General features: G+C 48.7%; 8 protein-coding genes across 8 annotated transcripts; 4 read left to right on the top strand and 4 right to left on the bottom strand.

Annotated features, from left to right (window-relative positions):
* Positions 1–1,265: 1,265 nt before the first annotated feature.
* Positions 1,266–2,629, top strand: BDW43DRAFT_269576 (HesA/MoeB/ThiF family protein; the record flags this gene model as incomplete). The annotated part of the gene is made up of 3 exons (XM_032041252.1): positions 1,266–1,717; positions 1,793–2,006; positions 2,070–2,629. Coding segments are annotated over exons 1-3 (1,020 nt in total), but the record flags the coding sequence as incomplete, so codon positions are not given.
* A 592-nt stretch (positions 2,630–3,221) lies between these two features.
* Positions 3,222–4,005, bottom strand: BDW43DRAFT_309107 (RlpA-like double-psi beta-barrel domain-containing protein; the record flags this gene model as incomplete). Its single annotated transcript, XM_032046646.1, has 3 exons — positions 3,222–3,346; positions 3,445–3,689; positions 3,755–4,005. The coding sequence occupies 3 exons, from the start codon at positions 4,003–4,005 to the stop codon at positions 3,222–3,224; spliced, it is 621 nt and encodes a 206-aa protein (XP_031902614.1).
* Positions 4,006–5,165: 1,160 nt separating this feature from the next.
* BDW43DRAFT_298798 (uncharacterized protein) lies at positions 5,166–8,582 on the top strand (the record flags this gene model as incomplete). Its single annotated transcript, XM_032044617.1, has 5 exons — positions 5,166–5,320; positions 5,456–6,812; positions 6,867–7,996; positions 8,047–8,403; positions 8,456–8,582. The coding sequence occupies 5 exons, from the start codon at positions 5,166–5,168 to the stop codon at positions 8,580–8,582; spliced, it is 3,126 nt and encodes a 1,041-aa protein (XP_031902613.1).
* A 65-nt stretch (positions 8,583–8,647) lies between these two features.
* BDW43DRAFT_26073 (uncharacterized protein) lies at positions 8,648–9,661 on the bottom strand. The gene is made up of 2 exons (XM_032040236.1): positions 9,486–9,661; positions 8,648–9,388 (listed from the first exon to the last, which is right to left on the bottom strand). Exon 2 carries the CDS (start codon positions 9,375–9,377, stop codon positions 8,889–8,891), a length of 489 nt encoding a protein of 162 aa, XP_031902612.1. The 5' UTR covers positions 9,378–9,388; positions 9,486–9,661; the 3' UTR covers positions 8,648–8,888.
* A 104-nt stretch (positions 9,662–9,765) lies between these two features.
* Positions 9,766–12,136, top strand: BDW43DRAFT_269564 (neutral protease 2). The gene is made up of 3 exons (XM_032041251.1): positions 9,766–10,722; positions 10,781–11,590; positions 11,646–12,136. The coding sequence occupies exons 1-3, from the start codon at positions 10,494–10,496 to the stop codon at positions 11,663–11,665; spliced, it is 1,059 nt and encodes a 352-aa protein (XP_031902611.1). The 5' UTR covers positions 9,766–10,493; the 3' UTR covers positions 11,666–12,136.
* A 3,056-nt stretch (positions 12,137–15,192) lies between these two features.
* On the top strand, positions 15,193–16,029 carry BDW43DRAFT_269563 (GNAT family N-acetyltransferase). The gene is made up of 2 exons (XM_032041250.1): positions 15,193–15,643; positions 15,740–16,029. Exons 1-2 carry the CDS (start codon positions 15,235–15,237, stop codon positions 15,991–15,993), a joined length of 663 nt encoding a protein of 220 aa, XP_031902610.1. The 5' UTR covers positions 15,193–15,234; the 3' UTR covers positions 15,994–16,029.
* BDW43DRAFT_269562 (uncharacterized protein) lies at positions 16,010–20,457 on the bottom strand. Its single transcript, XM_032041249.1, has 2 exons — positions 19,533–20,457; positions 16,010–19,474 (listed from the first exon to the last, which is right to left on the bottom strand). Exons 1-2 carry the CDS (start codon positions 19,889–19,891, stop codon positions 16,390–16,392), a joined length of 3,444 nt encoding a protein of 1,147 aa, XP_031902609.1. The 5' UTR covers positions 19,892–20,457; the 3' UTR covers positions 16,010–16,389.
* A 700-nt stretch (positions 20,458–21,157) lies between these two features.
* Positions 21,158–24,964, bottom strand: BDW43DRAFT_318173 (non-ribosomal peptide synthetase). Its single transcript, XM_032048660.1, has one exon. The coding sequence runs from the start codon at positions 24,815–24,817 to the stop codon at positions 21,782–21,784; it is 3,036 nt and encodes a 1,011-aa protein (XP_031902608.1). The 5' UTR covers positions 24,818–24,964; the 3' UTR covers positions 21,158–21,781.
* Between the last annotated feature and the right edge of the window lie 435 nt (positions 24,965–25,399).

Raw genomic sequence — 25,399 nt, 5'->3', positions numbered from 1 at the left:
AGTCTGTCATATTTCTTTCCTACTTGGCACTGATGTAATCTAAAACATTGCAATCTCCCTATGTGACCCTCACAGTAACAACGAACCATTGCCGACAACGATATTCGAGAAAAGGGGGCTAGCCGCTGTGCATCTCAGAGCATGTGGATAGTATTATTGGCAAGGGGCCAAGTCGATCTTCCAATATCAAAGGCCTGTGAATGTAACTCGGTTCCACAGAACCTGGAGTAGTTGACGCTATCGCAGCTTCCTATTGTACACTGTTGCCCTGAGTTCGATGAATAGCTTCAGAATTTCCAATTGGGTGAAGCTAGGCATTTCTTTGCCCCCTAAGCAGCATGAATATAACACGACGAAGGACCCCTGCTAATCACCTGTGCTTTGACTTCTTTGATCTTGAAAACTTCCGTCAACCCGGAGTTACACCGAAATATCAGGTATTGGACATCTCTCGTGTCTGGATACTTTTGGTGAAATGTCTGTACCCACCCTTGATCAACGCGACGAGGGAGGACCTCTTTGATGACCTGATGGTACCAAAGTTATACCATCGTTCAGGATGTGAACTTCACGGCCTGGCTGGACTTTCCCAAGCAAAGCGTAAAACAGGTTCTTCACGCCGACTTCGTCACTAACATCGAGAGTTAACTCTCCAAGTTGGAGACTAATCCGAACAATATCCACACGCTGAAGGATCTTAGAAGTTACACATAGAGCGACCCACGCGAGGAATATCATAGACGGGACACAGCCGAATGGGATGCAGCGCTTGCTCTTGGACTTAACAATACCTTTCCGGGACTCTGACCAATGTACTATATAGGTCGTGAGGGTGGTGTTTTGGGGGCTCTCTCGCGTCACGAGCTTGATGCGCTCATTCTTCCTACACCTCTGGCTGCCTATGTCCCATCGATCGTAGGTACGCCGGTGATTACGGTCCCGCTTGGCGCGCACCCCGCGCGAACAAAAATAGCGTACAACGAATTCGGTAACTTGGTGCAGACTGCTGAGAATGTTCCCTTCGGTATTAGCTCCATGGGTGCACACTGGAGCGAGGAGACGCTGATAGGCATGGCTTATGCGTTTGAGCAGCAGACCCTAGCTAGGCAGAAGCTGAGGCGCTATATTGAGCAACGTGTTGAAGTGTCGAGGCGATATGAAGATGAGGAAACTGACTAGTATAAATAGCAAGCCTTTTGACTGTAAAGTAGGTAATACTTTATATAAGACAGTTGTCAACGTACTTTCGTCTGGACGGTAGGAGAGTGGGTATACGAGCGGAAATCTCCGAAAAACTCAAAAAGGTACTGCTACCCGAATAGGTTTAGCCTTAGATACATCGTCCCGATAAGAGCAACTGAGAATCTTTCTTCACGCGGGGTCATCTGCCGCCCTTGGTATCACGAGAACCAAGGCACATCTGCCTCTACGCGCTACTTTACCCGTTTGATACGTGCCGGGCTGACAATGGGAGACATCGAAAACACCTGTGCCTCCCTGCGCGCCCAAATCGCCGCCACCGAGGCACACCTAGCGGGGCTGAAACGAGATCTTGAGAGTGCAGAGCAAGCGGCTGTTAATGCCCGGGCGCAGGACGCTCCAAACGCTATCTTTACAGTTGACAGCCAAGGTGGTGAAAAGAGGAGGTGGCCGCTGCTGGACGAGGAATATCAACGATATGGACGACAGATGATCGTACCGCAGGTGGGGTTACAGGGTGAGTGGTTTACATTCTCTGAACAAACGCTGCTTGACCGATTTTGTTACTAAAATTTGCTCTTCAACCCAACAGGTCAGCTGAAGCTTCGATCCGCAAGAGTTTTACTTGTTGGAGCTGGTGGTTTGGGATGTCCGGCCGCGCAGTATCTCGCCGGAGCTGGAGTAGGCACACTGGGCCTAGTCGATGGGGATACGGTGGAGTCTTCGAATCTTCATCGGCAGGTGCTGCACCGGAGCAAGAATGTGGGGAGGTTCAAGGTGGATAGTGCGATTGAATCTCTGCGGGAGTGAGTTTGGTTTGGTTTGCGCTCCCTGGATACCAAACACGTTTGCTAACCGACTTGCTATAGATTGAACCCTCACCCTACGTACATTGCTCACCGAGCGCATCTGGCACCCCAAGATGCGGCTGATATTTTCAAGGGTTATGACCTCATTCTCGACTGTACGGATAACCCGGCGACGCGTTATTTGATCTCGGATACCGCTGTGCTTCTTGGAAAACCATTGGTTTCAGCTTCTGCCCTGCGGACGGAAGGTCAACTGATGGTGTTGAACAACCCTCCGCGACCGGTAGGAGATAAGACGGGCGGTCCATGCTATCGATGTGTTTTCCCGAGACCACCTCCGGCAAACAGTATTCTTAGCTGTGCGGATGGTGGCATTCTTGGCCCGGTTGTCGGCACAATGGGTGTTTTGCAGGCTTTGGAGGCGATTAAGATTATGACCGGTGCAGATGAAGATATTAAGACCCCATCGCTGCATATTTTCTCGGCTTATTCTTCCCCTTTGTTCCGAACCATCAAGCTGCGTTCGCGCCGGCCAAATTGTGCCGTATGTTCTACAGAGGCTAGCGTGACATTGGAGACCGTCAAGTCAGGGTCTACCGACTATGCTTTCTTCTGTGGAAGTGTCAGCCCAGAGAAGCTGTTGCTGCCGGAAGAGCGCATCTCACCACTTGAGTATCGGATGAAGTATCCATTAACGTCTTCTAGCCCGGCTAGTGAAAGTGCTAGCAAGGAGCCCACGATCATTGATGTTCGGGAGAAGGTTCAATTCGATATCTGCAACCTCGAAAACAGCATCAACATTCCAATCTCGTCAATCTTGTCGTCCTCGTCGACGACGAGTAGTCCCAACGGGTATTCAGGCGACGCGCTGCCTTCGTGGGTTCCGGCGGATATCGCATCACCGGACTCCATTGATCCGATTTATGTGGTGTGCCGGCTCGGAAATGATTCGCAGATTGCAGTCAAACGACTGAAGGAACTGGGTCTGGATCGCGGAGGCAAGAGAGTCGTGGCGGATATTCGGGGCGGATTGCGCGCCTGGCGCGAACAGGTTGACCCCGAGTGGCCAGAGTATTAACAACATAGACATATATGCACATACATACACGGGTGAAGCAACTTAGATCAAGCAACGCACAAACATCATTTCCTTACCAATCGCTTCAAGAATAGCATCTCAACTCATGAAAAAATCGTAAAACTCGTATCACATCAGACGGAAACAGGCGTATCCTGCAACCACGCCCACTCAACCTTCACTCGACCTAAATCCATGTCCGCCAACTTTTTAAAAGCCGCTGGGCTCACGTCCAAATCTTTCATTGCACATCCCACACCTAGGTACCCGTTAATTATCACATAGACCTAACCGGCTGAACCCCCAGGACGAAAAACAAAAAAATAAAAATAAAAGAAATATAAAAAAAATACATACACCGATCAACAATCTTGACATCAACACTACTACTCCCCCTCTTCAATCGAACCTTCAACCCACAAAGCGGATTCGCATTCGGATTAGACCCTGTCGCCGCAGCATCAAACAGAACATGCGATACCGCGCAGATCAAATCCGAACTAGAACTGGTTATTCCGCATGAGCCCACGGCGGGATCGTAGTAAGTTAAATCACCCGTATAGGGGCCTCCGTGCGCTGTGGGGAGGTGCAGGTTCTCGTGTCTACGAATCATGGTCACACGGTTAGGTGCTTTGTTAGATCGTTCGGAAAAAGATAGACCACTTACGATTCTCGGGTGAGGCCGACCGCGAGGCCGATTATGAGGGCGATGAGGATTATGCCGATGGTTGCTGAAATGAAGATGATGCGTTGTCGTTTGGAGAGTTGGGACCATTTGGATTTGGGCCATTGCGTCCAGGAGTGGGACTGGAGTGGGTTCACTGGAGGTGGTGCTGTGGCGACAGTAGGGACGGGTTTCCGCTTGGGGATTCCAGTTGGCGGGTAGGGTTGGGATTCTGGATCTGGCATCTTTTCCATTTTGTAGTTGATTTCTTGAAGACTAGTTAGTGATTTTAAAAGTTGTGTAGCTGGGTAATGGTTGAAGTGAGGTGGTTTGTTTGATATCTGGTCGTGGTTCAGGGGTAATAATGGTAATAATGCGATGGGATTCTTGGCGGCCTCTACTGTTTGATTAATGCATGGGTGTTATTAATGGTTGGCCCTTTGTGTAGCGATAACTGGGGGTGAAGCTTCTGGGAACATTATTGATGACTTTGGGTCCTGGTGAGGATTCAATGGCTAGGTTTGGATCTTGCCGTGGCTAGAGAAGCATATTTGTGCACAACAACTCATCCAGTTGATATCCCCACATGGCTGGTGATTTTTGATGGGGTTTTCTTGGGAGAGCTCATCCCTGTCAGGAAGTTATACCCAATTAAGTTAGGGGAAGAAGCTGAAGTGATCGCGAAGAACTAACCTATATTCAACTTAATTCGAGTCACGGGATTGGTTAATCAAGATAGACGACTGATATTTGGTCTAGTTTTGGTCATGCTTGTAAGAGTGCTGGATCATTACTTGAAAAGTCTTATTGCCTATTTGAGTATTGGCAGTAGATCACTTGGCCTGTAGGTAACACAGACGGGACTCATTGAAGGCCCTTAATAATCCTATTCGAGAATAGAATCCACACAGAACAGGTGTTTGTGAGGTGCTCCTCACGTGCCCGGAACAATTGGATTGGAGTCGAAAAAGCTTCGATCTGTACAATGACGCAGCCCCAGCCTGCTCTTCCCTTCCCCAGACTTCCCGAGGTCGCTGTATGTGGGGTCAACATCTTCACCGTTCACAGAACGAGAATATTCTCGGCGCCGATCCTCTGCCTTCTCGTCTTGGCTTAAGTCCTCATTCCACCCCCCACATAGAAGAACATGAATTTTTTGGCTTTCACCCTGGCGCGTTAACTTCCCCTGTCATGTGTCGAAACTGTCCACTCATTCCTGCCTGCCTGGACTGAAGACGTTGTCCATAGCCGGCGCGAAGAAAAGAACACAACTCTTTGTCACACCTAGATCACGTGACATAGGACGGACGGTCGAGGAGGGGTTTTTGATCGGCATCCTTCATGAGCAAAAGTTGAGTGACTGGGAAAGAAAATAGAGGCCGCCCGGCAGAGCACGACGACACCGCGACTCAACATGTCGTCGCGACCCAGTTCGGAGGACTCGCAATGGCCGTTGCCAGAAGAGCCTGAGGTAAAACCTGAGAAGCAAAAAAAGAGCCTTCCGGCAAAATTAAAAGCAGGATGGAGTAGCCTGGGAATTGATATGCCGACCCTACTCCTGATGATGAAGTATGGCCCCTGATAGCTATTATATGCATTGCGCTAATGAATGTACAGAGGCGCCATTCCGCCGACAATTGCCCTAGCGATGTAAGACCGGTTCTAGAAGAGATTGAGCCTGGCGGGCGAGCTAACATCGACCAGTTTTCAAGCAGACACTGTGGCGTCCGAATACAACACAGTTGGATACCTCATGGCCATCATATCGGTGCTGGGCTTTTCTATCATGCCCCGCGCCAAGTTCATCCAGATGATGGTCCTTGACGTATTGGCCGTGTGTGTTGCATCCGCAGTTACCCTGCTCATGATGTACTCCTGTGTAAAGGCACGACAGCACACTGAGGTGACGTCTAGTGCAGGCGCTAGCATCGTAACCGCACCGTACAACTCTTCTGCCTCTGCCATCAGCGGAGTTTGGCTGTTTTTTCAGATATACGTCGTCCACTCATTCCGGGCCAAGTACCAGCAGTTCCAGTTCCCGGTTATTATTTACTCGATTGTCGCCAACGTAACTTTCAGTTATGCTGCGCGCATGACGACTATGACGGCTGCTATAGTCATGGTAACGAAATTGCTCGAGACGTGCCTGATTGGCTTGGCACTGTCCACTGGCGTATGTTTATTCATCTATCCTGTCACTTCCCGAAAGGTTGTATTCAAACAGATGACTGGCTATATTGGATGCTTGCGCGGGGCTCTTCAGGCGCATACTAAGTACTTCCAGTCTCTGGAAGAAGACGACATGTTTGGTAGGGCGGAAACCTATGATTCAAAGGTGGAGAAAATCACCAAGGAAGGTAAGGTATACAGTCCTGAAGCACAGGCTATCCGGACAGCGGTGCAAAAGATTACCGAGATCCATGGTAAGCTTCACGGAGACTTGACCTTCGCGAAGCGTGAGATTGCATTTGGCAACCTTGGTCCTGATGACCTCCAGGCGGTCTTTCGAAACCTCCGACAAGTCATGATCCCGGTAGTGGGCCTCAGCTTTACTGTAGACCTATTCCAGCGTCTATCAGAATACAACAAGTGGAACTCGCCGATCGATCCAACCGCAACTGATATACCGGATCTGGTACGCCATCGTGTTGTCCAAGAATGGAACGATATCATGCGGGCAGTACATGACCCGTTCAAGTCCATGATCCAGGCAATCGACGAGGGCCTACAGCATGTGTCATTTGTCTTGAAGCTGGCAAAGCCACCAAAGAAGACAGCCACTGCCGCAAATGGTACCACGCCATCAAGTGGTGCCGAGGATATCGAGGCTTCAGCAGTTCCATCTCCAGGCGACCAGAATTTCGCGGCCAATCTTGAACAGAGACTTCGTGATTTCAAGGTTGCTAAGCGGATAGCCCTTCGAACCTGGAGTGAAGAGAAGGGAATCAAACTGCCTAAAGACTTCTTCGATCGCCCCACAGAAGATATGGAGGACATCAGCTATGGTGATCCATTTATTGGCCGAGAGCGCAGTCAGCGACAATTGTACCTGTTTCTCTATGTAGGCATCTTGCCCTTGATTCCTGTCTGGCACCAGGTATTGACTATTCAATAGATGGAGCAGTTGCTCAGCTCAACCGGTCAGATGGTTTTAGATTTTGTGAAGTTTGCGGACGAAAAACGGGACAGTGGAAAGCTCTCGAGGCGCCATCTCATTATACCAGGCTGGAAGCGTTTGCGAAAATGGGCCACAAGCTTGCTCAAGGCTGGTGACTCACACGAAGATGACAATATGGGCGACATCAACACGCAGAACCACGTTCTCCAATTGGGTGAAGCATACAAACACAGGAAGGATCCAGAACACCTCCCGCCAGAGACCACCTTCCAAAAGATAGGCGACAAGGTCAGGCTTATCCCCGCGATGTTCCGCACAAAAGAGTCCGCGTACGGCTTTCGGGTCGCGTGTGCCACCATGACTATCGCCATTGTTGGTCTCCTTAGCGATACCCAGACCTTTTTCATAAAGCAACGCTTTATCTGGGCCATGATCATGGTCAACCTCAGTATGTCCCCTACATCAGGACAGAGCATATTTGGCTTCGTGCTCCGTATCTTTGGTACTGTATTAGCTATGGTCCTCAGCTTCCTAAGCTGGTATATTCCGGGCAAAGAGACCCCTGGGATAATTGTTTTCTTCTTTATATTTCTCACCTGCGTCTTCTACGTGCCAATCAAGCTGTTTCGCTTCCGTATTATTGGCATAATAACCATCATCTCAACATCTATGATAGTCGGCTATGAACTACAGGTTCGCAAAATTGGTGAGCAAGTCGCAACATCGAACGGACAGCAGTTTTACCCTATCTATCTCCTTGCGCCATATCGACTGGCAACCGTCACGGGCGGTATCGCAGTGTCGTTTTTCTGGACGTTCTTTCCCTATCCTATATCGGAGCACTCCGTGCTGCGCCAAAGCCTAGGTGCTTCTTTGTACCTCCTTGCTAATTACTATTCAATTATCCACGAGACTGTTTCGGCAAGGGTGCGTGGTGAGGCTGGTGATATGGCACTGAAGACCTCAGCCGGGCGCAGACTTTTGAAGTCACGGAACCAAGTGTTTTCGAAGCAGATGCTGATGCTGAATGGTCTTCGCACGTACTCCGAATTCCTCAAGTGGGAGGTACCGATCGGAGGTCGGTTCCCAAAAAAGCAGTATGATTCTATAATAGCATGCATCGAAAAGTGGGTACTTCATTGCCTCCTCATGTTCAGCCAACTAACTGTTTGACTAGTATCGTGAGCTACCTTAGTCTTCTGGGGTATGCCTCTGACACATTATTACAAATTGGTGACGATGAGGAATCCAACTCTGCCTGGCTCCATGACTTCAAGCGACTTGTTGCCAGTGCGGGTGTTACAACCCACGAGATCACAACTGTGCTGTGTCTTCTCTCGGCTAGCATCACAGATCGCAGACCTCTTCCCCCATATCTCAAGACACCAAGACCGTACAGCTTTTCTAAAAGACTGGAAGCGATGGATAAGGATATTCTGAATGTAAAGCATATTGCAGAGCCGGGGTTCGCCACCTTTGCGGTACTACAAATCTCCACTAGGTGTATTGGTGGTGATGTGGAAAGACTTATGAAGTAAGTGAAGAAGTCAACATTATAGAGCTACAATCACTGATCAAGGTAATAGGGACGTGAAGAAGTTGGTTGGCGAACTTGACTTCTCGTTTCATGCTGTAAGCACCGCACATAGTGTCAAGTCGTCCTCCGAGGTATCACGCTTTTCTAGAGTGACTGAGCGGAATAAGCTTGAGTAGCCGATATATAATGCACGATAGAGTGAACATAGAAAACAAAAACATGGGATTTCTTAATCATTGAGCGATTTAATGATGGTCTCGATATATATCATCGGAGAGGAGCGCAAATGCGAGCGCAAGGGTTAGGGGTCTCACTATCCAGCATGGCTTAAGATCTGTCTAACGTTTGACTATGTATTTTGGATATAATACAAGAATAATGATTCATTTAACCTGTGTTTGACTGAGCATCGAATAACGAGAAAGGCGTAACGAGCAGTACATATAGTTCATTTCACAGCAAGAGCAAATGCCTGATAGCACTCATTTGACTTGGAACTGAACGGTGTTTGACTCGAAGTCCCCCCGTTTCGCGTCTGATAGCTGTTCAAGCTTGGCACCATCGACATCGCTCACAGGTGATTCCCACACTGCATGCCATCTTCCCTGGGCACGAATCGAGAAATTATGTTCTGCCATGAGAGGCATGGGCGGCAGGGTGACGACAGTGTCCACTGTACTCTGTGGGGAGATCTCAAGGAGGTCGTCCGCAGCAGGAGGCAGCTTGCGGGAGATCTTGATAGTGTCGAGGGGCACAGCCTGACCATCTGTCTCATCCTGAACATTGAAAACTCCGAGAATGCCGGCTTTAGGATCGAACGGGGTGCCCCACTTGAGCATAGTTACCGGCACATTTGAAGGGTTTTCGATTGACGCTTTGACGGAGATAGCCGCCTGCTGGGATGGTGATTGTTCTATGGAAACCAACTGCGGCGCGAGAAGGACTTGAAGCGCTACAGCCGCACCCATCATTGTTGTCGGAACTGAAGACTCGCAAGAAGCAAATTAGAGGAGCAGAAAGTGGGCGACGTGGAGAAAGTACAAGGTATCATATGGGGTGCATGAGAGAAGGAGCGGCACTTCTCAGTTGGTCAGATATATCTCAGCCATCGATTCGCCACCTACGCAAGGCAAGCCCAGCACACGTTTCAATTAAATGTCATCACGGCAGTCCCGATGAAACCCAAGACAAATGATCGGCGTGTCATTTTATATCCGCACCAATGATCGCAGGAGAAATGTCCGGCCAAGTCTGCGTGGCGTGGTGTCGCTATGAGGGGTATTCCCATGATTATTGATTTATGGGCAAGGGAATCCCTACATCCGAAATATGCAGGGCTTCTGCCTAGCAATTTAATTGCAATTAGCTAGAAACCCTTGGGTAGCATTTCTCGATGAATCATCCCGTGGTGGCCGTGCGCTAAGCATTTTGGCGTTGCTTATTCCGAGACTAGGGCGCCTTTGACTAACACCACGATCATAGGTCTTTTGACTCCGTATATACTCCGTATGTCCATGGCTTCCGATTATCGTTGCCTGAAGATCTTGACCGTGACGGGAACATGTCCAAAGAACGAGACTACAGCCAAGACTCGGGAGACCGGCGGCATAGTCGCTAAAAGGTGGTCTTTTGTGGCCAGATCCAACGGCCCCATCCTTATCGGTGGAGAGACAGTAGATCATATACTGAAATGGACAACACATATACTCCCGGGCTCCGCCGGGCCAAGTCTCGAAATAAGTTTAGGGTTGGGGAAAAAGGCTTCTCTCATGATCGCGATCCTCTAACTTGAGAGACATGAGGTCGAATTTCACATTTGCCAAGAGATCCCTGATATTAGTGATTACAGCTTCGGGTACTACCTTCTCTTTACAGCGAGGGATATCGGGGCCGTACCCGTGGTGAGGTTTCAAGAGGTGCATAATGGCGATAATAACGGCCACCAAGGAAGAGGGAGGCAGGACTATAAAAGGCCTTGTTGTCCATCGGCTTTTCACCTTGAATTCCAGGCAACTCAGCTTCTTCAGTATCAAACTCACTTCAAATCTTTCCTCACAACCTAGCCCTTCCTTCACAAAACCGCCAGAATGCGTGTTACTGCTCTTTCAACTGCTATCTTTGCGTTGGCTTCGACCGCTGTGTCGGCGCCGGTTGTTGAGAACTCGTCGCCTTCTCTTGAGGTCAAGCTGACCCAGATTGACAACACTCGTGTGAAGGCAGTCGTCAAGAACACTGGCAGTGAGGAAGTGTCCTTCGTTCATCTGAACTTCTTCAAGGACGCCGGCCCTGTCAAGAAGGTTTCCGTCTTCCGTGGAGGTAGGCTCCCCTTCTATACGCTAGGAACTACCAATGGCTCTTATTGACAATTATACAGACGATGAAGTTCAGTTTGAAGGAATCAAGCGCCGTCTTAGGTCCAGTGGCATCACCAAGGAGGCCATCACCTCTCTCGGTGCCGGAGAGACCCTAGAGGATGAGTTTGATATCGCCTCAACCAGTGATCTCGCCAATGGCGGCCCCGTGTCCATCCGCAGCCACGGATTTGTTCCCATTGTTGTGGACGGAAAGGTCACCGGCTACATCCCCTACAAGTCTAACGACTTGACCGTCAACGTTGACGGCGTCAAGGCAGCCAAGGTGACCAAAGCGCTGTCGCAGCTTACTCGTCGCACTAAGGTTGCTGACTGCAAGGGTGACTCGGAGTCTGCGTTAACCACGGCTCTTTCTAACGCTGCCAAGCTAGCCAACCAGGCTGCCGAGGCTGCCGAGTCTGGTGACGAATCTAAGTTCAAGGAGTACTTCAAGACTACGGACAAGGAGACCCGGACGACCGTTGCTGAGCGCCTGCGTGCGGTCGCTAAGGAGGCTAGTTCCACCTCCGGTGGCTCTACAACCTATCACTGCAACGACCCCTATGGGTACTGCGAGCCGAACGTTCTCGCCTACACTCTGCCATCGAAGAATGAGATCGCTAACTGCGACATCTACTACTCCGAGCTTCCCCCCTTGGCTCAGAAGTGCCACGCCCAGGATCAGGCTACCACCTCTCTTCATGAGTTCACCCACGCCCCTGGTGTTTATCAGCCTGGCACCGAGGACTTGGGCTACGGCTATGATGCCGCCACACAGCTCAGTGCTAAGGACGCTTTGAACAACGCTGACTCGTATGCTCTGTACGCCAATGGTAAGCATTCCAAATACGAATGAATATGTACCATGCATTTGCTAACTTGTAATAGCCATCGAGTTGAAGTGCTAAATGTGATATGATACCGCACGTACTCTGCTGATTGGCAGATGTTGTATATAGTTCGTTCCTAGTTGATAGGTTGGGGTGACATGAACATGTACTCTGGTAGTTCGTTATGTTCATATACCGAACGCTTATGCTTTTTATCCAGTTTGAATAGGTTTGATAAACTGCATTGGCCCAGGTGTCTTACCTAATGGCTTGGGCTTTTAATGGGCCTTTGGCTGCATCAGCCAATCGAAGTAAGATAGACAGTTTAAATATTTAGTACTGCGTAGAGTGCAAGCAACAGCCTGGAGGCACGCCCCTACATACTCCCATCGATCGTAATCAGGAATGTCCTTCTCGTAGTACGTCTCTCAGACATTTCCAAAGCCAACTTCAGGTCCTCGAATAGACCACGGCCACCCATTTCCACTAGCAAAGAGGGCGAAATTGGCCCCTGCAAACACAAGCTAGCCTGGTGGTGCAAGAGCTAGCTACTTGGACTCAATAGACATCACTTAGTGCACTGGCGCGTTGGGCCCATGATATCCAAAATAGTAATACAGTGGCTCAGTTCGAATATGTAGAACAAGGCCATCTATAGTCGACATATCGAGCCTCACTTGGCTATACTGTCGGTGTCAACAGCGCACTTCTATCAAAGATCAAAGCGCCATGCCATACGTCATTCGTCCCATTCTTCAACAACTCAGTATAAACACAAGTCCCGGTAGCGTTCACATATCCCCGAACCCCAATATCCTGATGTTGAAACTCATTCAAATAGACACTTATTCCCACCGTTTCAGTCTGCCGAAGCCCACCAGCAATGGGAAGCAAATCCGTACTAAAGGTCATATTCAGCGACTTCTGCCTGCGCGAAACAGCCACCGGAACATCTCTATCACTTAGCGAATACCAATTCGGTCAGAAGACTACCCCCGTTCTCATTCCCAAGAACAACAAAGTTCTCCGTATAGGGCGTACGAATATGATACCGCCCATCACCAAGCACTAGCCCCTCAAGCGAATCAACTCAAGACACGGGACCCCGTTGATCAGGCACATCACCAAACGACTCACTCAGTAGAACCGCCTCCTCCCGTTAACAGCAGGTCACCCATCTTCCCACACCATAGGGGAAAGAAAGGTCTCCCCCCTCAACTGCGACGACCCATTAACCTTCATCCTAGCTAAATAAACAGCATACCACTCGCCCTGCGGAGCCTCAAAAATACTCGCATGTCCCCGTCGACTACACAGTCAGATTATCAAACCCATACGCACCATTAAATAGAACCGGATTTCCCGGCGCAAGCGTCCATAGACCCTCCAGCGATCGTGAGCGGGCGATATTCGCCCGGTGCATATCATCAGCCCCCACTGCAATATTCCAGTTTAGTTCATAAACCCCTCCCTTCCATGTACATCTATAAAGGAAAAAGGGGGAAAGCAAACCATACCCTCCACAATAACCGAATGATACCACTCCCCTCTATTAAACATCTTCGGATCCTCCGGTCTAGCCCGCGTATCGCGCTTCGTCATTCTATTCCACAACTTCCGGTACTCTACACATTTCACCGTCCCCAGATCAACCTGGAACTGGTAGATACCCCAAAGCCCGGTCTACTTGCTAGGCGGTGCCATCAAGTTCAAATATACATTTCCAGACACAGGATCCTAAAATAGGGACGGATCTACACCTCATGGCTCTGCCCAGATGGGTTCGCACCGGGTAATCAGATCAGGAGATGAGACCCATATGAGGCGTAGCTAGGCTTTAGAGACCGGATCGTATGTCCAGGGGGTCATGGTTGTTAGGTAGGAAGGTATTGTTTGTGTGGGTGAGCGATGGGGCCCAGGGTTTTTGGATTTGGGGCTAGGATCTTGCTTGGTTTGGAGGATGGTAACTTTAAAGATGGGGGTCCGGACTTACCGGCGTCATTTGGTGTTCCGTAGAGCATTAGTTGGTCGGGCCGGGATAGGGCATGGAAGTGGAGGGACCAAGTGCTTCGGTCTGCGGATTTGTAGATTGGGATTCCGGGGATGTATTCGGAGGAGGATGTTGCGAGGTAGGATACGTTGTTCACGCGGAGGATGAAGGGATCGGGGTTCCAGCCGGGTAGGATTGGGGGTTTCGATGGCGGTTATGGGGAGGACTAGGGGAGCAGGATGGAGATTTTGGGTAGGGGGTCCATATTTGTGGTTGGTACTGTGCATTTATGGGATTTTCTTCTTCTGGTGAGCTTTTCAGTGAGGGTTTTGGAGTTGCTTTGATAGTAATCGGTTCGTCTGATGGGGTCCGGTAGTTCTTCAAGAGAATTTCTCTCGCAGAAAACCTTTTAAGGTTGATAAGCTCCAGTGGAAATGGAACGCTTCTGGAACTACGATGACTTGTATAGCAATTTGAGGTATATTTAGGAAGAGAGGGCTACTGTAACTCGGGCTTACTTGATTTGGTAGAATCTATGTACATTGGATGTATATGTAATGTGTATATACCTGGATTCTACCAGTAATATAATCATTTGAAGTCATTTTGGCATCGGGTGAAGGCGATCGTAAAGTATATTCAAGAACCTGTGGGATGTACGAAAGGTTGTTAACTACAAGTTAGGATTGAAGCCTATAGAAAGATTAAGAAGGCTCCAAGCTGATAGATATTAGATAGAAGGGTAGAGCTATCAAATAATTGTTCGTGATCTATCGTGTTGTCCTGTGGGTATTGTCAAACACCCCAGGTCTAACAGCTTTTTTTCTTTTCCTTGACTACGACCTTACACTCTCATGAGCCTTAAACCTCTCAAGTTCAACCCCAGAGACACTCATTACAAGCTTGCCACAAACATTTGCACACAAATGTGCAGACCTAGTCCCGACCATCTCACCATCTGGACTAAATAATCCCTTTTAGCAAAACCAATTACCATCCCGGTAAGCCCGGCCTCACAATCGATGAGAATAACCCCAGCTCAATAGCCTCTAGACCGACAACAATATGGCCAGTCAATGTGTTATACTCACACGCTATCGCGACGACAAAGCCAAGATCTCTAAGGACGCGAAGCTGAAGAAGCAAAGAAAGCGCATCGCAGACATGACAAGACAGGAAGAAGTTAAGTACGATCGATTAGAGTAGAAGTATCCATCCTAACTGGCTAGGTCCATGAGCTGGAGCTAATTGATATAGCGTCGCTCAAAGCAGAAGTTGAATTCCTCCTGAAGATTAACGCCGAACTGAGGGCCGTGGTAGGGGAGGATTTTGACAAGGAGTGTGTTGAAGAGGATGTGGAGTGATTAGTTTTCTAGTCTCTTGATACGCCAAAGGGAACCCAAGCAGGCTCGTATTCGCCTCGCGACTATGTGAATCATAATATCAAGTGGAGTAGGGAGAATGAGTGGTAGGCTATCGCCGACAATCCCGTCGGCGTCCCAATTAGGAAATTATTGCATGTAACCCTCCCTTGGCGTGGGACCATGAACCATATAACATAAATTGTATCAAGGAGACTAGTAAGAGAACTCGCTATTCTTTACCCCAAGATTGACCTTCATTGTTCGACCAAGGACTTCAACCACCATAAACAAAAATGCCCAGTCTATCAACAATCTCTCTCCTTCCCGCATTGCCAGAAGATGCGCCAATACTATCTCGCGTTCACTCCGACGCCTTCCCCAACAACACGCTCTTTGATCTCATGTTTGGCCTTCCGACAGAGGAGAACATGAAGGGATTTACGAGCTATCTCTCGGAACTTATCGCTAGTGACAAAACAGGACTATTTGTGAAAGCCGTCGACAACAGCACTAATCAGATTGTGGGCTGGTCTTGGTGGAACTTCTACCTCGATCCTGAGTCTCATTTAGCAGGGGCTAAGGCTTTCGCGAAGGAACATAGCTCGCCGCCTGAGTCAGCCATTAACCCCGAGACCTTCATGGAATACTTCCAAGCGGTGATCTCGAGACGAGAGAAGTGGGTTGGCGGAAAGCCTGCCGCGTGTAAGTTATGCTTTTTCTTTTTTTTAACCCATACTCTAGCTTCTGGTTCCATTTTGCTCTTGAAGTGTCTTATACTGGAACTAATAGTTGGCCCAGACCTCCAAGTCCTTGTTGTCATCCCAGAATACCAAGGGAAGGGAATTGGCACAAAGCTCATGGAAAGGGGGCTTGAGAAAGCAGCGACCCATAACCTTCCGATCTGGCTAGAGTCATCTGAAGATGGATATGTATTGTATAAGAAGCTGGGCTTCAAGGACCTTAACGATACCATTATCATTGACTTCGCCAAATACGGAGAATCAGGTAAATGCATCACGGCCTGTATGCTGTTAACTCATGACAGCTCCTAGATAGAATTTCAATGAATGTAGATCTCGTGAAGGCATATTTCCTGAGATGCAGGTCATTTTATTAGGGTTTGACAGTACTGCTACAATCCCAAAGTCACTAGGTGGGATACAAGAGGGCCGGGTGAAGAGTGTCCTCCCCCTACCAAATTGTGTGACGACAAAGGACTATATACAGCTCTGGAGTTGTAAGAAATTCGATCTTAGTAAAGCGAAAAAGGAAGTGCAAGGCTTTCAAACGAGCGAGAAACGTGAACTAGAATAGGATCATCAAACAGCCACTATTCAGTCATGGCACGTAAGAATTATTGGCTTAAAGGGGAACAATGACAAGTAAGTTTGGGACATACTGATGAAGAGATGATGGGCCATGGGAAAAAAGTGGGATAGTAGCCAAAATTAGCATAGAGCATCTCGAAGCGCAGCATGTTTGTGAATCATTTCCATCATTTGTGTCTGGTTGAGCGGCTTGGGAAGGTAGTCATCCATTCCCGCTGCAATGCATTTTTCACGATCACCGAACATTGCATGAGCCGTCAGGGCAATAATTGGTGTGTGTGGAAGTGTATGGAGCCTTTCGTACTCCCGGATTCTAATAGTTGACTCGAATCCACCCATAACCGGCATCTGTACATCCATCAAGATCACATCGTACTGTTTATGGCGAAACTCATCTAGAGCTTCTTGCCCGTTAGACACAACTGTCACGTTATGGTGATACTTTTGCATTACTTTAAGAGCTACCTTTTGATTCACCTCGTTGTCCTCGGCAAGCAAAATGACCAAGGGGTGTGTCTTTTCTGAGGAACTGCGTGAAGGCCGACCTTCCAAAGCCGGAAGGATGCCATTGGCTAATTCGATCGGACGACAAGGTGTTGTTACGTAGGATGTGATGCCCAGATCTAAAGCGGACTTCATGGGCACTGAAACCACTGGACACACCAGTACAGCAGGAAGGGTCTTGAATTGGTCGAAATCTCTCAGATGAGAGACAGAGTCTATCGTCTGGGCAATCAAGACATCGTATTGTGATTGCCGGCGGAGCTCTTTGCCGTGTTGAATCACAGTTTCTGGCGGAGTACCATCCTCAAGCTTCACGACATCCACGTCGAGGCCCATCTCTTGTAACATCTGTTGAATTGTCCGCGGGTCCTCATTGCAGTGGCCATGGACTTCTTCAACGAATAATACGCGACAGCATTTATATGGTATAACATACTTGGCAATGTCCTTGACAGGAGGATCTAAGGATGTAAACGCGCAGGTGAAATGGAAAGTGCTTCCGACACCCACAGCCGAGGTAACCCATATATCTCCTCCCATTAGGTTGACCAACTTCTTCGAAATTGACAAGCCAAGACCAGTACCGCCAAACTTCCTTGTCATGGAGCCATCGGCCTGTTGAAACTTGTCGAATATCAGATCCAACTTGCTTTTGTCGATGCCAATCCCAGTATCTGAGACAGAAAACTCGAGCATATACTTGCCGGTAGGACATATTGGCGTTGCCTCCTTGATGGTAAGCTGAATCTGACCCGTCTCGGTGAATTTAATGGCGTTCCCGATCAGATTTAAAATGATCTGCCTCAACCGGAAAGCATCCCCAATCACATAGTCCCGGACAGAATTGTTGATATGGTATGTAAGATGGAGGCTTCTTTCACTCGCCTCGACAGCAAGAATTTTTAGGGCCTTGAAAACCGTTTGCCCCAGACTGAAAGGAACAGCCTCAATCTTCATGTGGTTGGCTTCGATCTTTGAGATATCAAGAATATCATCAATAATCACAAGGAGGCTATTTCCTAGATTATGGACCACGTTTAACATCTCTCGGGTAGGGGGAGGGAGATCGTCGGTGTCAAGTGCCAGTTGAGTCATGCCAATAATACCGTTCATGGGCGTCCGAATCTCATGGCTCATATTTGCCAAGAACTCTGATTTACTCTGGTTGGCTAATTCAGCTGCCTCTCGGGCTGCAGTATTCCTCTGGATGCTGTCGCGTAGGTTGGAGATCATTTTATTGATCTTTTGCTTCAGTTCGTCCATTTCGCCTGACGCACTGACGGTAATCAGTTTACTGAAGTCGCCATCAGTGGCGGCATTGGTGATTTGTCCAAACGCTCGAACCTGCGAGGTAAGATTGTCGGCCATCATATTGACATTGTCTGTCAAGGCTTTCCACTCTCCCTCAACATTGGCGACAACGGCCTGGCCCCCTAGGGTTCCATCAACACCAACCTCACGAGCCACTTTACATACCTCGGAGGCAAACTGATTCAGTTGACCAACCATCCCATTGATAGTGTCCTTGAGACTCAGGATTTCTCCGTTTACATTAGCAGTGATACGCTTGCTCAGGTCGCCCCGAGCAACAGCGGTTGTCACGTCCGCAATCTCTCGAACTTGATTTGTAAGGTTCATCGCCATCCTGTTAACACTCTCTGTTAGGTCCTTCCAGACCCCTTCAACCCCGTGAACGGTCGCCTGACCTCCTAAAACACCGTCCGTACCGACTTCTCGGGCAATCTTCGTCACCTCCTGGGCGAATTGGCGGAGCTGGTCAACCATTGAGTTGATAATATTTTTCAGAGCCAGTATCTCTCCCTTGCAGTCTGCCCGGACCTTCTGAGTGAGGTCACCATTTGCAACGGCAGTAGTCACGGTTGCAATGTCCCGTACCTGCATTGTCAGGTTATTGGCCATTGCGTTGACATTGGTTGTAAGCTCGTTCCACATCCCTTGAGTACCGTATACGCGTGCTTGCCCGCCAAGGACGCCTTCGATACCCACGTCACGGGCGACACGGATAACCTCAGTGGCAAAAGTACGGAGCTGGTCTACCATGGTGTTGAACGTATTCTGCAACAGGAAGATTTCGCCTTTGGCAGGACGTTCGATCTTCTTGCTTAAATCCCCATGCGCCACCGCAGTAGTGACCACTGCAATTTCCCGGACCTGATTGGTAAGGTTCAAAGCCATGGTGTTAACATTGTCAGTGACTTCTCGCCAAACGCCGTGCATCCCAGACACTTGGGCCTGGCCACCGAGAATGCCCTCGGTTCCCACCTCCCACGCTACTCTGGACACCTCACTGGCGAAAACCCGGAGCTGGTCAAGCATGGCGTTCATCGTGACTTTGAACGTGATGATGTCTGAGTCCATTTCTAATGGGTGGATTGGAACTTTCGTGGAGAGGTCCCCATTGGCAACTTTAGTGATGACCTTTGCGATCTCCTGTAATGCCGTCTGAAATGCTTTATTCATCTGTTGGTGTTTCCGGAGGTCTACCTCATGATCTGGGTGTTTATTTGCTGCACGGTGACGAAGCAATTCACAGAAAAGGCTAGAGACGACTTCCCTCGGAAGTCTGATTTCTTCCCTCTGCTCATCAAGTGCCCTTTTCACGAGAGAATAATGATCCTCACTTGCAAACTCATTCTCAGAGCTAGTATTCACAGGGCGACTGATTTGTATGTCATCTAGCCTATCCTCTAGATTAGGGCTGCAATATGGCAGCTTGCTAGGGATCGGTGTGCACGTACCATTCAAACTTCCGCTTACGAGGTGAGGGACTTTTGACCCTCCTGGTGCACTCCAGGGACTGTGTAGACCGCGGTGAATAATCATTTTCTGTTTCTGAATGCGGAGGCGATATGTCGCCCTGCTGCAGTGCACTATTTTCGAGAAATCCAATATGACCAACGAAGGCCTCAAGCTGTTTCTCAAAAGCTACCTTTGCGTCGCTTGGCTCTCCTGGTAGCTGAAAAAGGATGTGGTACATCTCCTCCGTCGGCGAAATCAACGGCTGCACAGAGCGGGCAGTATCAACCTTAGGTGGTAAGGCAGCTTCCAAACCGGCTGCAGCAGTCCAGAAGGCCTTCTCAACCGCTGCCATGGTCATCGATTGTTGTACACACGGCTATTGACAGTTTCTATGTGTCAAGAATAGGTTCCCCGCCAATTCATGGTCGAGGTGAAGCTATATTGGCAGAGTAGTGATCAGACAGGGTGGACGTGTAACTTGCAGTTTACTTGAGCAAAGTATAGGAGAAACTTTGTAAGAATCAAGATATGCTGCTCTATGACCATGAAATGGAACGAGCTTTAACATAAAATACCGCAAGAAACAGATGGCAGATGGATCAATCTAGCAGTAGCCATACAACACAATTCATGGTGAAAGAAGGTAGTGTAATTTGCCTCTTGAGGCCAGACGTTGTAAGGACAAGGGATACCATGGGAAGGGTCTCCCCCCAACGAAGGTTCGCCTCGACGGCCAAAACAGCGAATCTCACAGAGAAAGCAGAAATGATTGGATTAATGCGACTCGGATTCTTTAACCCTAGATTTCCCCCGCAGGGAAAAAGGGCCATTGAGGCTAGACTCAGAAGAGAATGGGAAATGATGAGGAAGAGGCTTGACGTTTCTCCAGAGATTCCGGTGATTCGCCGCAGCCACGGGCACATGATTGGCCAAGCCCCAGACCCTTGGAATGGAAAGCCCATCGAGCACCCAATGGACCCTTGAAGTCTATATTAATATTGTCCATAGCAAGGGTCAAATCGGCTCCTGGATCTTTGGTTTCGCCGGTTCTAGAACTTGTCTATCAGACCATCACCGCCATCGCCTAACGGATGATGACTTCATGGCCGAAACTACCTCTTATTTCGCTAGCATTATAACCTTTGTGGCTTTCATGAGGATTCCTCATGCCAGGTGAATTGTAATACCCCTTCCTTTCTTCTACGATTCTTACTCTGGAATCTTTGGGGCACTACTGGACCAAGGCTCTATTATTCTAGCCAGACCATAAGAGTATGGGCTCGTGCTAGACTTCCAAGACAAAGTTCAGCCGATCGCCCTGGGTTGTCCGGCCTCCGAGGCCCAATGAAGAATCGTGGATATCTGTTCCTAACCCGCGGGCGCAATTGGGACTGATAGATCGGTTTACTGGTGGCAGGACATTAGCGGGAAGGGGCACGCATATTCCGAAAAAGCCGTTTGGAACTAACAGTGTTCAATATATTTGACTCAAAAGGTGCGTCTATGTTGTGCGCATAAAATTGCCAGATGTACATTAGCGCCTGTAGGATGAGACATTTCTCTCTGTAAATTGCTATGTGGGTTGTTTTCGATGTGTCAGAAAGACTCACCCGATAACGTCGAAATCTCTTTCACTTTATTTGTGAGGCGATGGTACGACAGGAGGTCTTTAATACCTGTCCTGGATTGTCTCTTTAGAGATGTTTTATTCCCGCTAACTGACAAATCTTTTGTTGTGGTAGAGATTCGAAAACACACCCCCCTTCCCAGCATCTGTCCCATTTTCCCCGAACAGGCAATTACTCTTTTAAGCTTAAGATCCTTGTTTCCTCTCCCTTGATTGTCTTCAGAGCTTCCAGACAAACAATTTACATTCCTTTAATCTGGCTCCATGATCCACCGATGGCCAGATGCTTTTCGCCCTCTGGTATTTGTTTTTGCTGTCAAGTTCTACGTGTTTTGAACCCTGGATGCTTATCCGCATTTACGTTTGAGAAAGGAATTCGAGCATGTGAGATTCTGAGATATCAAGTGACGCGTCCTTTGATAGAATTTATCGAATTCGCTAATTTGTCTAGACCTTGATCTGTGGCATCTTCATGGCCCTTAGCGCAACTATGGGCTGCTCATGAGGGCTTGGTTCTTTTCCCCCTTGCTTTAGACAGCGACAACTCCTTACCTATCAAGCTCTCGAGTCGTCCTTTGATATCACGCCAACCAAACTTTTGGAAGACAGATATATTCGGTTCTAGGTAAGGTCCGTGGATATATTTACAAGCCATTGCCGAACATATTTAGGCAAGAGAGACCGTATCGTAGGGAAACACATGAGGTCAGGATTCTCTCTCAGCGCATTCCACGAATTGTCTGTACCAAGGATTGGCATTCTAGACTGTAGCTCCCAACGTGTCTTGTTATCCAACACAGTCTCCTCTAACATTGGCAGAAGTGGTCTCAACAGGTGTTGGGCGTCTGTATGTGACTGTAGTTGGCAATTTTTTACCCACTCTCCGTATGGAACTTCAGTCAAGGAGCCTCGTGGAAGAGCTTCGTTTACGCTCTGGAAGATCTCGGAAACAGGAATCATCGCGTCTCCATGGGGCTCAATAAGATTGTATGCACGGCCAGCGGAACCTTGGGACGACGCGATTTGTAGAAGTGCCATTACGACAAAATCTACCGACACAAAGGCATCGCGGTGCTCTGAGAGCTCAGGATATTGGCCCAGGCGCACGCAGCTTGGAATCAAGCGACTGAAGAAATCATCGGAATTCCCCACCCCTGTCTGGCTGTGGCCGAGGACAAAGCCTGGACGATGAATGGTCACGGCTAGACCGTTCGCGATAGCATTCCACGCAATAACCTCGGCAACAGATTTGCTTTGTGAATATCCGGTGTCATATTTCAAAGCCTCAAGATAGGCTTTAGGGGTTTTATCTTCTGCAATGTAAGTGGCCCCGGACACATACCCTACGGGGCCGTATACAGAAGTACTTGATAAGTGATGGATAGCTTTAGGCCGTTTTGTGTTCGCGAAACGGACCATGTTCAATAATCCTAGCACATTTGCCTGTCGGTGAGGCTCGTACGGCTCGATCCAATTCACACGAGCTCCCAGATGAAAGATTACGCTTGTCCATTCCGCAAAATACATAAATCGTTCGTTAGATAAGCCTAGATGTCGCTCGGAAAGGTCTCCTGGGATAGCCCAGAGCTTTTCTATGTGGTGCGGTCGAAGCGCATACCGTTCGAAGGCCGCGATGATGCGCTTCATGGCCTCCAGCTCATCTGTTGCACGCACTAAGCATGCCACTCGCTGAACATTAGGCCGAAGAAGTAGCTCCTCCAGCAGGAAGATACCGATAAACCCAGTTCCACCGGTAAGAAAAACGCGACCTTCACTTTCGATCGTCCAGTCTGGTATGGTGCCAGGCATAGGTTGTAAGTCTTTCCCGAGATCTAGGTCCTGCCCCCAAGAAGCTGCAGTATTCTCAGTCCATCTTTCACCTTTCCGCAGTGATCCAATAAGTTCATTGAGCTCTCGTAAAGTTGGACGCTCGTATATCATGGCAATTCGAAGTTGAACGCCAAGGACATCCTTGACGCGGGTTACCAGGCGGGCAGCGTGTAATGAAGAGCCACCCATTAAAAAGAAATTGTCATCTGCGCCGATGTGGAAGCCAAAGACATCTAGAAGAATTTCTTGAATTGGCGATAACCGCTCATGCGAGTTCAGTGCCATCTTCGGCACTATCTGCTGAGAGTATCGCTCAACCAACGTCTCACGATCGATCTTGTGGGTATTTGTCAAAGGTAGACGATCTACTATTTCCAGATGTGGGACCATGAGATGGGTCGCAAGCTTGACATATGTCTGCGTGATAGTCGATGCAGTCACATCGTCAGAGATTGGTACCACGCATGCCAGCAAGAGCGAATCTCTCTGGCTAGTACTACTAGCCGCGATCTTCACGGCTGCTGCCGCAGTAACCAACCCTGTTGCCACCAGGATGGACTCGATTGCTTCGAGCTCTATACGCTGACCTCGGATCTTGACTTGATTGTCTCGTCGACCTACGAATTCGAGCAGGCCGGCAAGACTCCACCGACCGAGGTCCCCCGTTCGATATACCCGCCCACCGGACCAAAGGTGCGGTAGCTCAATAAATGTACTACTGGTCTTCTCCAACTCACCAAAATAACCCCCTGCGACTCCTTTGCCACCGATTAACAATTCTCCTACTTCTCCACAGGGCAAGGCGCTAAGACCTTCGTCCACTACTATGACATTGTATCCATCCATCGGCTGCCCAATGGGGATGCTACCCCTCTCCACATCTTCAATGGAGATACTGTGGAATGTCGAGAACATGGTACACTCTGTCGGCCCATAAAGATTCAGCAATCGCTTTGGTGGGCCATGTTCCAGGATTTTCCGGGCCAGCTGCGCAGTCACTACCTCGCCCCCAGTCAGAAGCGTGTCCACTGTCGTATATGCTTGCGGATAAGCATTAATCGTTGCCGCCAACAGCGCCGGCGTTTGCCAAAGCACATCAATCATATCGTCTCGAATACATTTTGCCAGCTGGGCGGGATTAAGTACTGTGTCACGGTCTAATACTACCACTGTGGCACCGCGAAGAAATGATCCAAGAGTCTCCATAATAGACACATCAAACGTGACATTGCTCAAGTGGCCGAATCGCTGGCCTTGCTGGATCGGAACAAACGTTTCGTTGAGACAGTAATTGATAATTCCGCTGGCAAGTACCTGGACCGGCTTTGGACGACCAGTCGAGCCAGACGTATGAAATATATGGGAGCGATATTGTACCTGGGGCCGGTCAATTGCCCCCTCCTTGACCTTCTCGCATACTTGAGTAGGTAACAACCTGTGATCCACCATTATTTGTTGAAATTCATAGCCTTTCAGCCGGTCTGAATTGCCCTGATCCGTCAACAAAAGAGTGATATTGATGTTCTTTAGGAGATCGACCAGGTGCCGATCAGGCTGGTTCACATCTAACGGGACGCATGTTCCTCCAGCATATATGACAGCAATTTGTGAAACAATATGGTTTATACCTCGAGGTGAGAGGATACCAATGGGCCGTTCAGCTCCTATCTGTTGACACTGGATCTGATATGCAAGATTGAGCGCTTTCGCATGGACTTGTGCGTATGTAAATTGACTCCCATCGTCCTTTACAGCTAGCGAGGATGCAAAGCGTTCAAATTGTCGCGCTAGAAGACCAGCAAGCCCTATCTCTTGCGGAGGTTCCATTGTCGCGGAACTATATATACTACTGAATATGGGTATAGTGCTTTTGCTGGCATATTGGGAGCTCTGCTCGCCTTAATGCATGCGTGTTGTAAAGGCCCGTGGAAGCTGAGAACCGGCCCTTTTACGCTGTCCTACACTGGTACTACCTTTTAAACTCATGAAAAAGCGCACATCAGAGTCGAGTATCTTCCTCACTGCCCTATGTATCTGCAGTGACACCTACCGGGCTGCGGTACGGACGCGTACACTCGCTCATGTGAAAGTTATACAAGTAGGAACAACAACCACATTATTGTGGAGTCTCTTAGTCGATTTAGGCTGTACTCTACACTTTATTTGCTATACTTCGCCAGTTAGATACCGATTGCTCGATCAGTGTGGAACCTATGGGGCTATTATTGTAAAGCTAACAATCGTGAAGATCTACGTCAACATTCCTAATTCGGGAACGATATATATTAGATAACAGTTTCGGGGCACAATTTGCCGTTGAATCGTGGCTATTCGATATTTCCAAGCCACTAGCCTCAGTATAATGCTGTCCAATTCTAATCTAGTTTGTAAGGCGTCCGTTGTGAATAG

The sequence above is a fragment of the Aspergillus alliaceus genome (assembly GCF_009176365.1).
Source record: "Aspergillus alliaceus strain CBS 536.65 unplaced genomic scaffold BDW43scaffold_11, whole genome shotgun sequence".
In the NCBI taxonomy this organism is placed as follows: Eukaryota; Fungi; Ascomycota; class Eurotiomycetes; order Eurotiales; family Aspergillaceae; genus Aspergillus; species Aspergillus alliaceus.
This window is presented reverse-complemented; position numbering and strand designations above follow the sequence as displayed.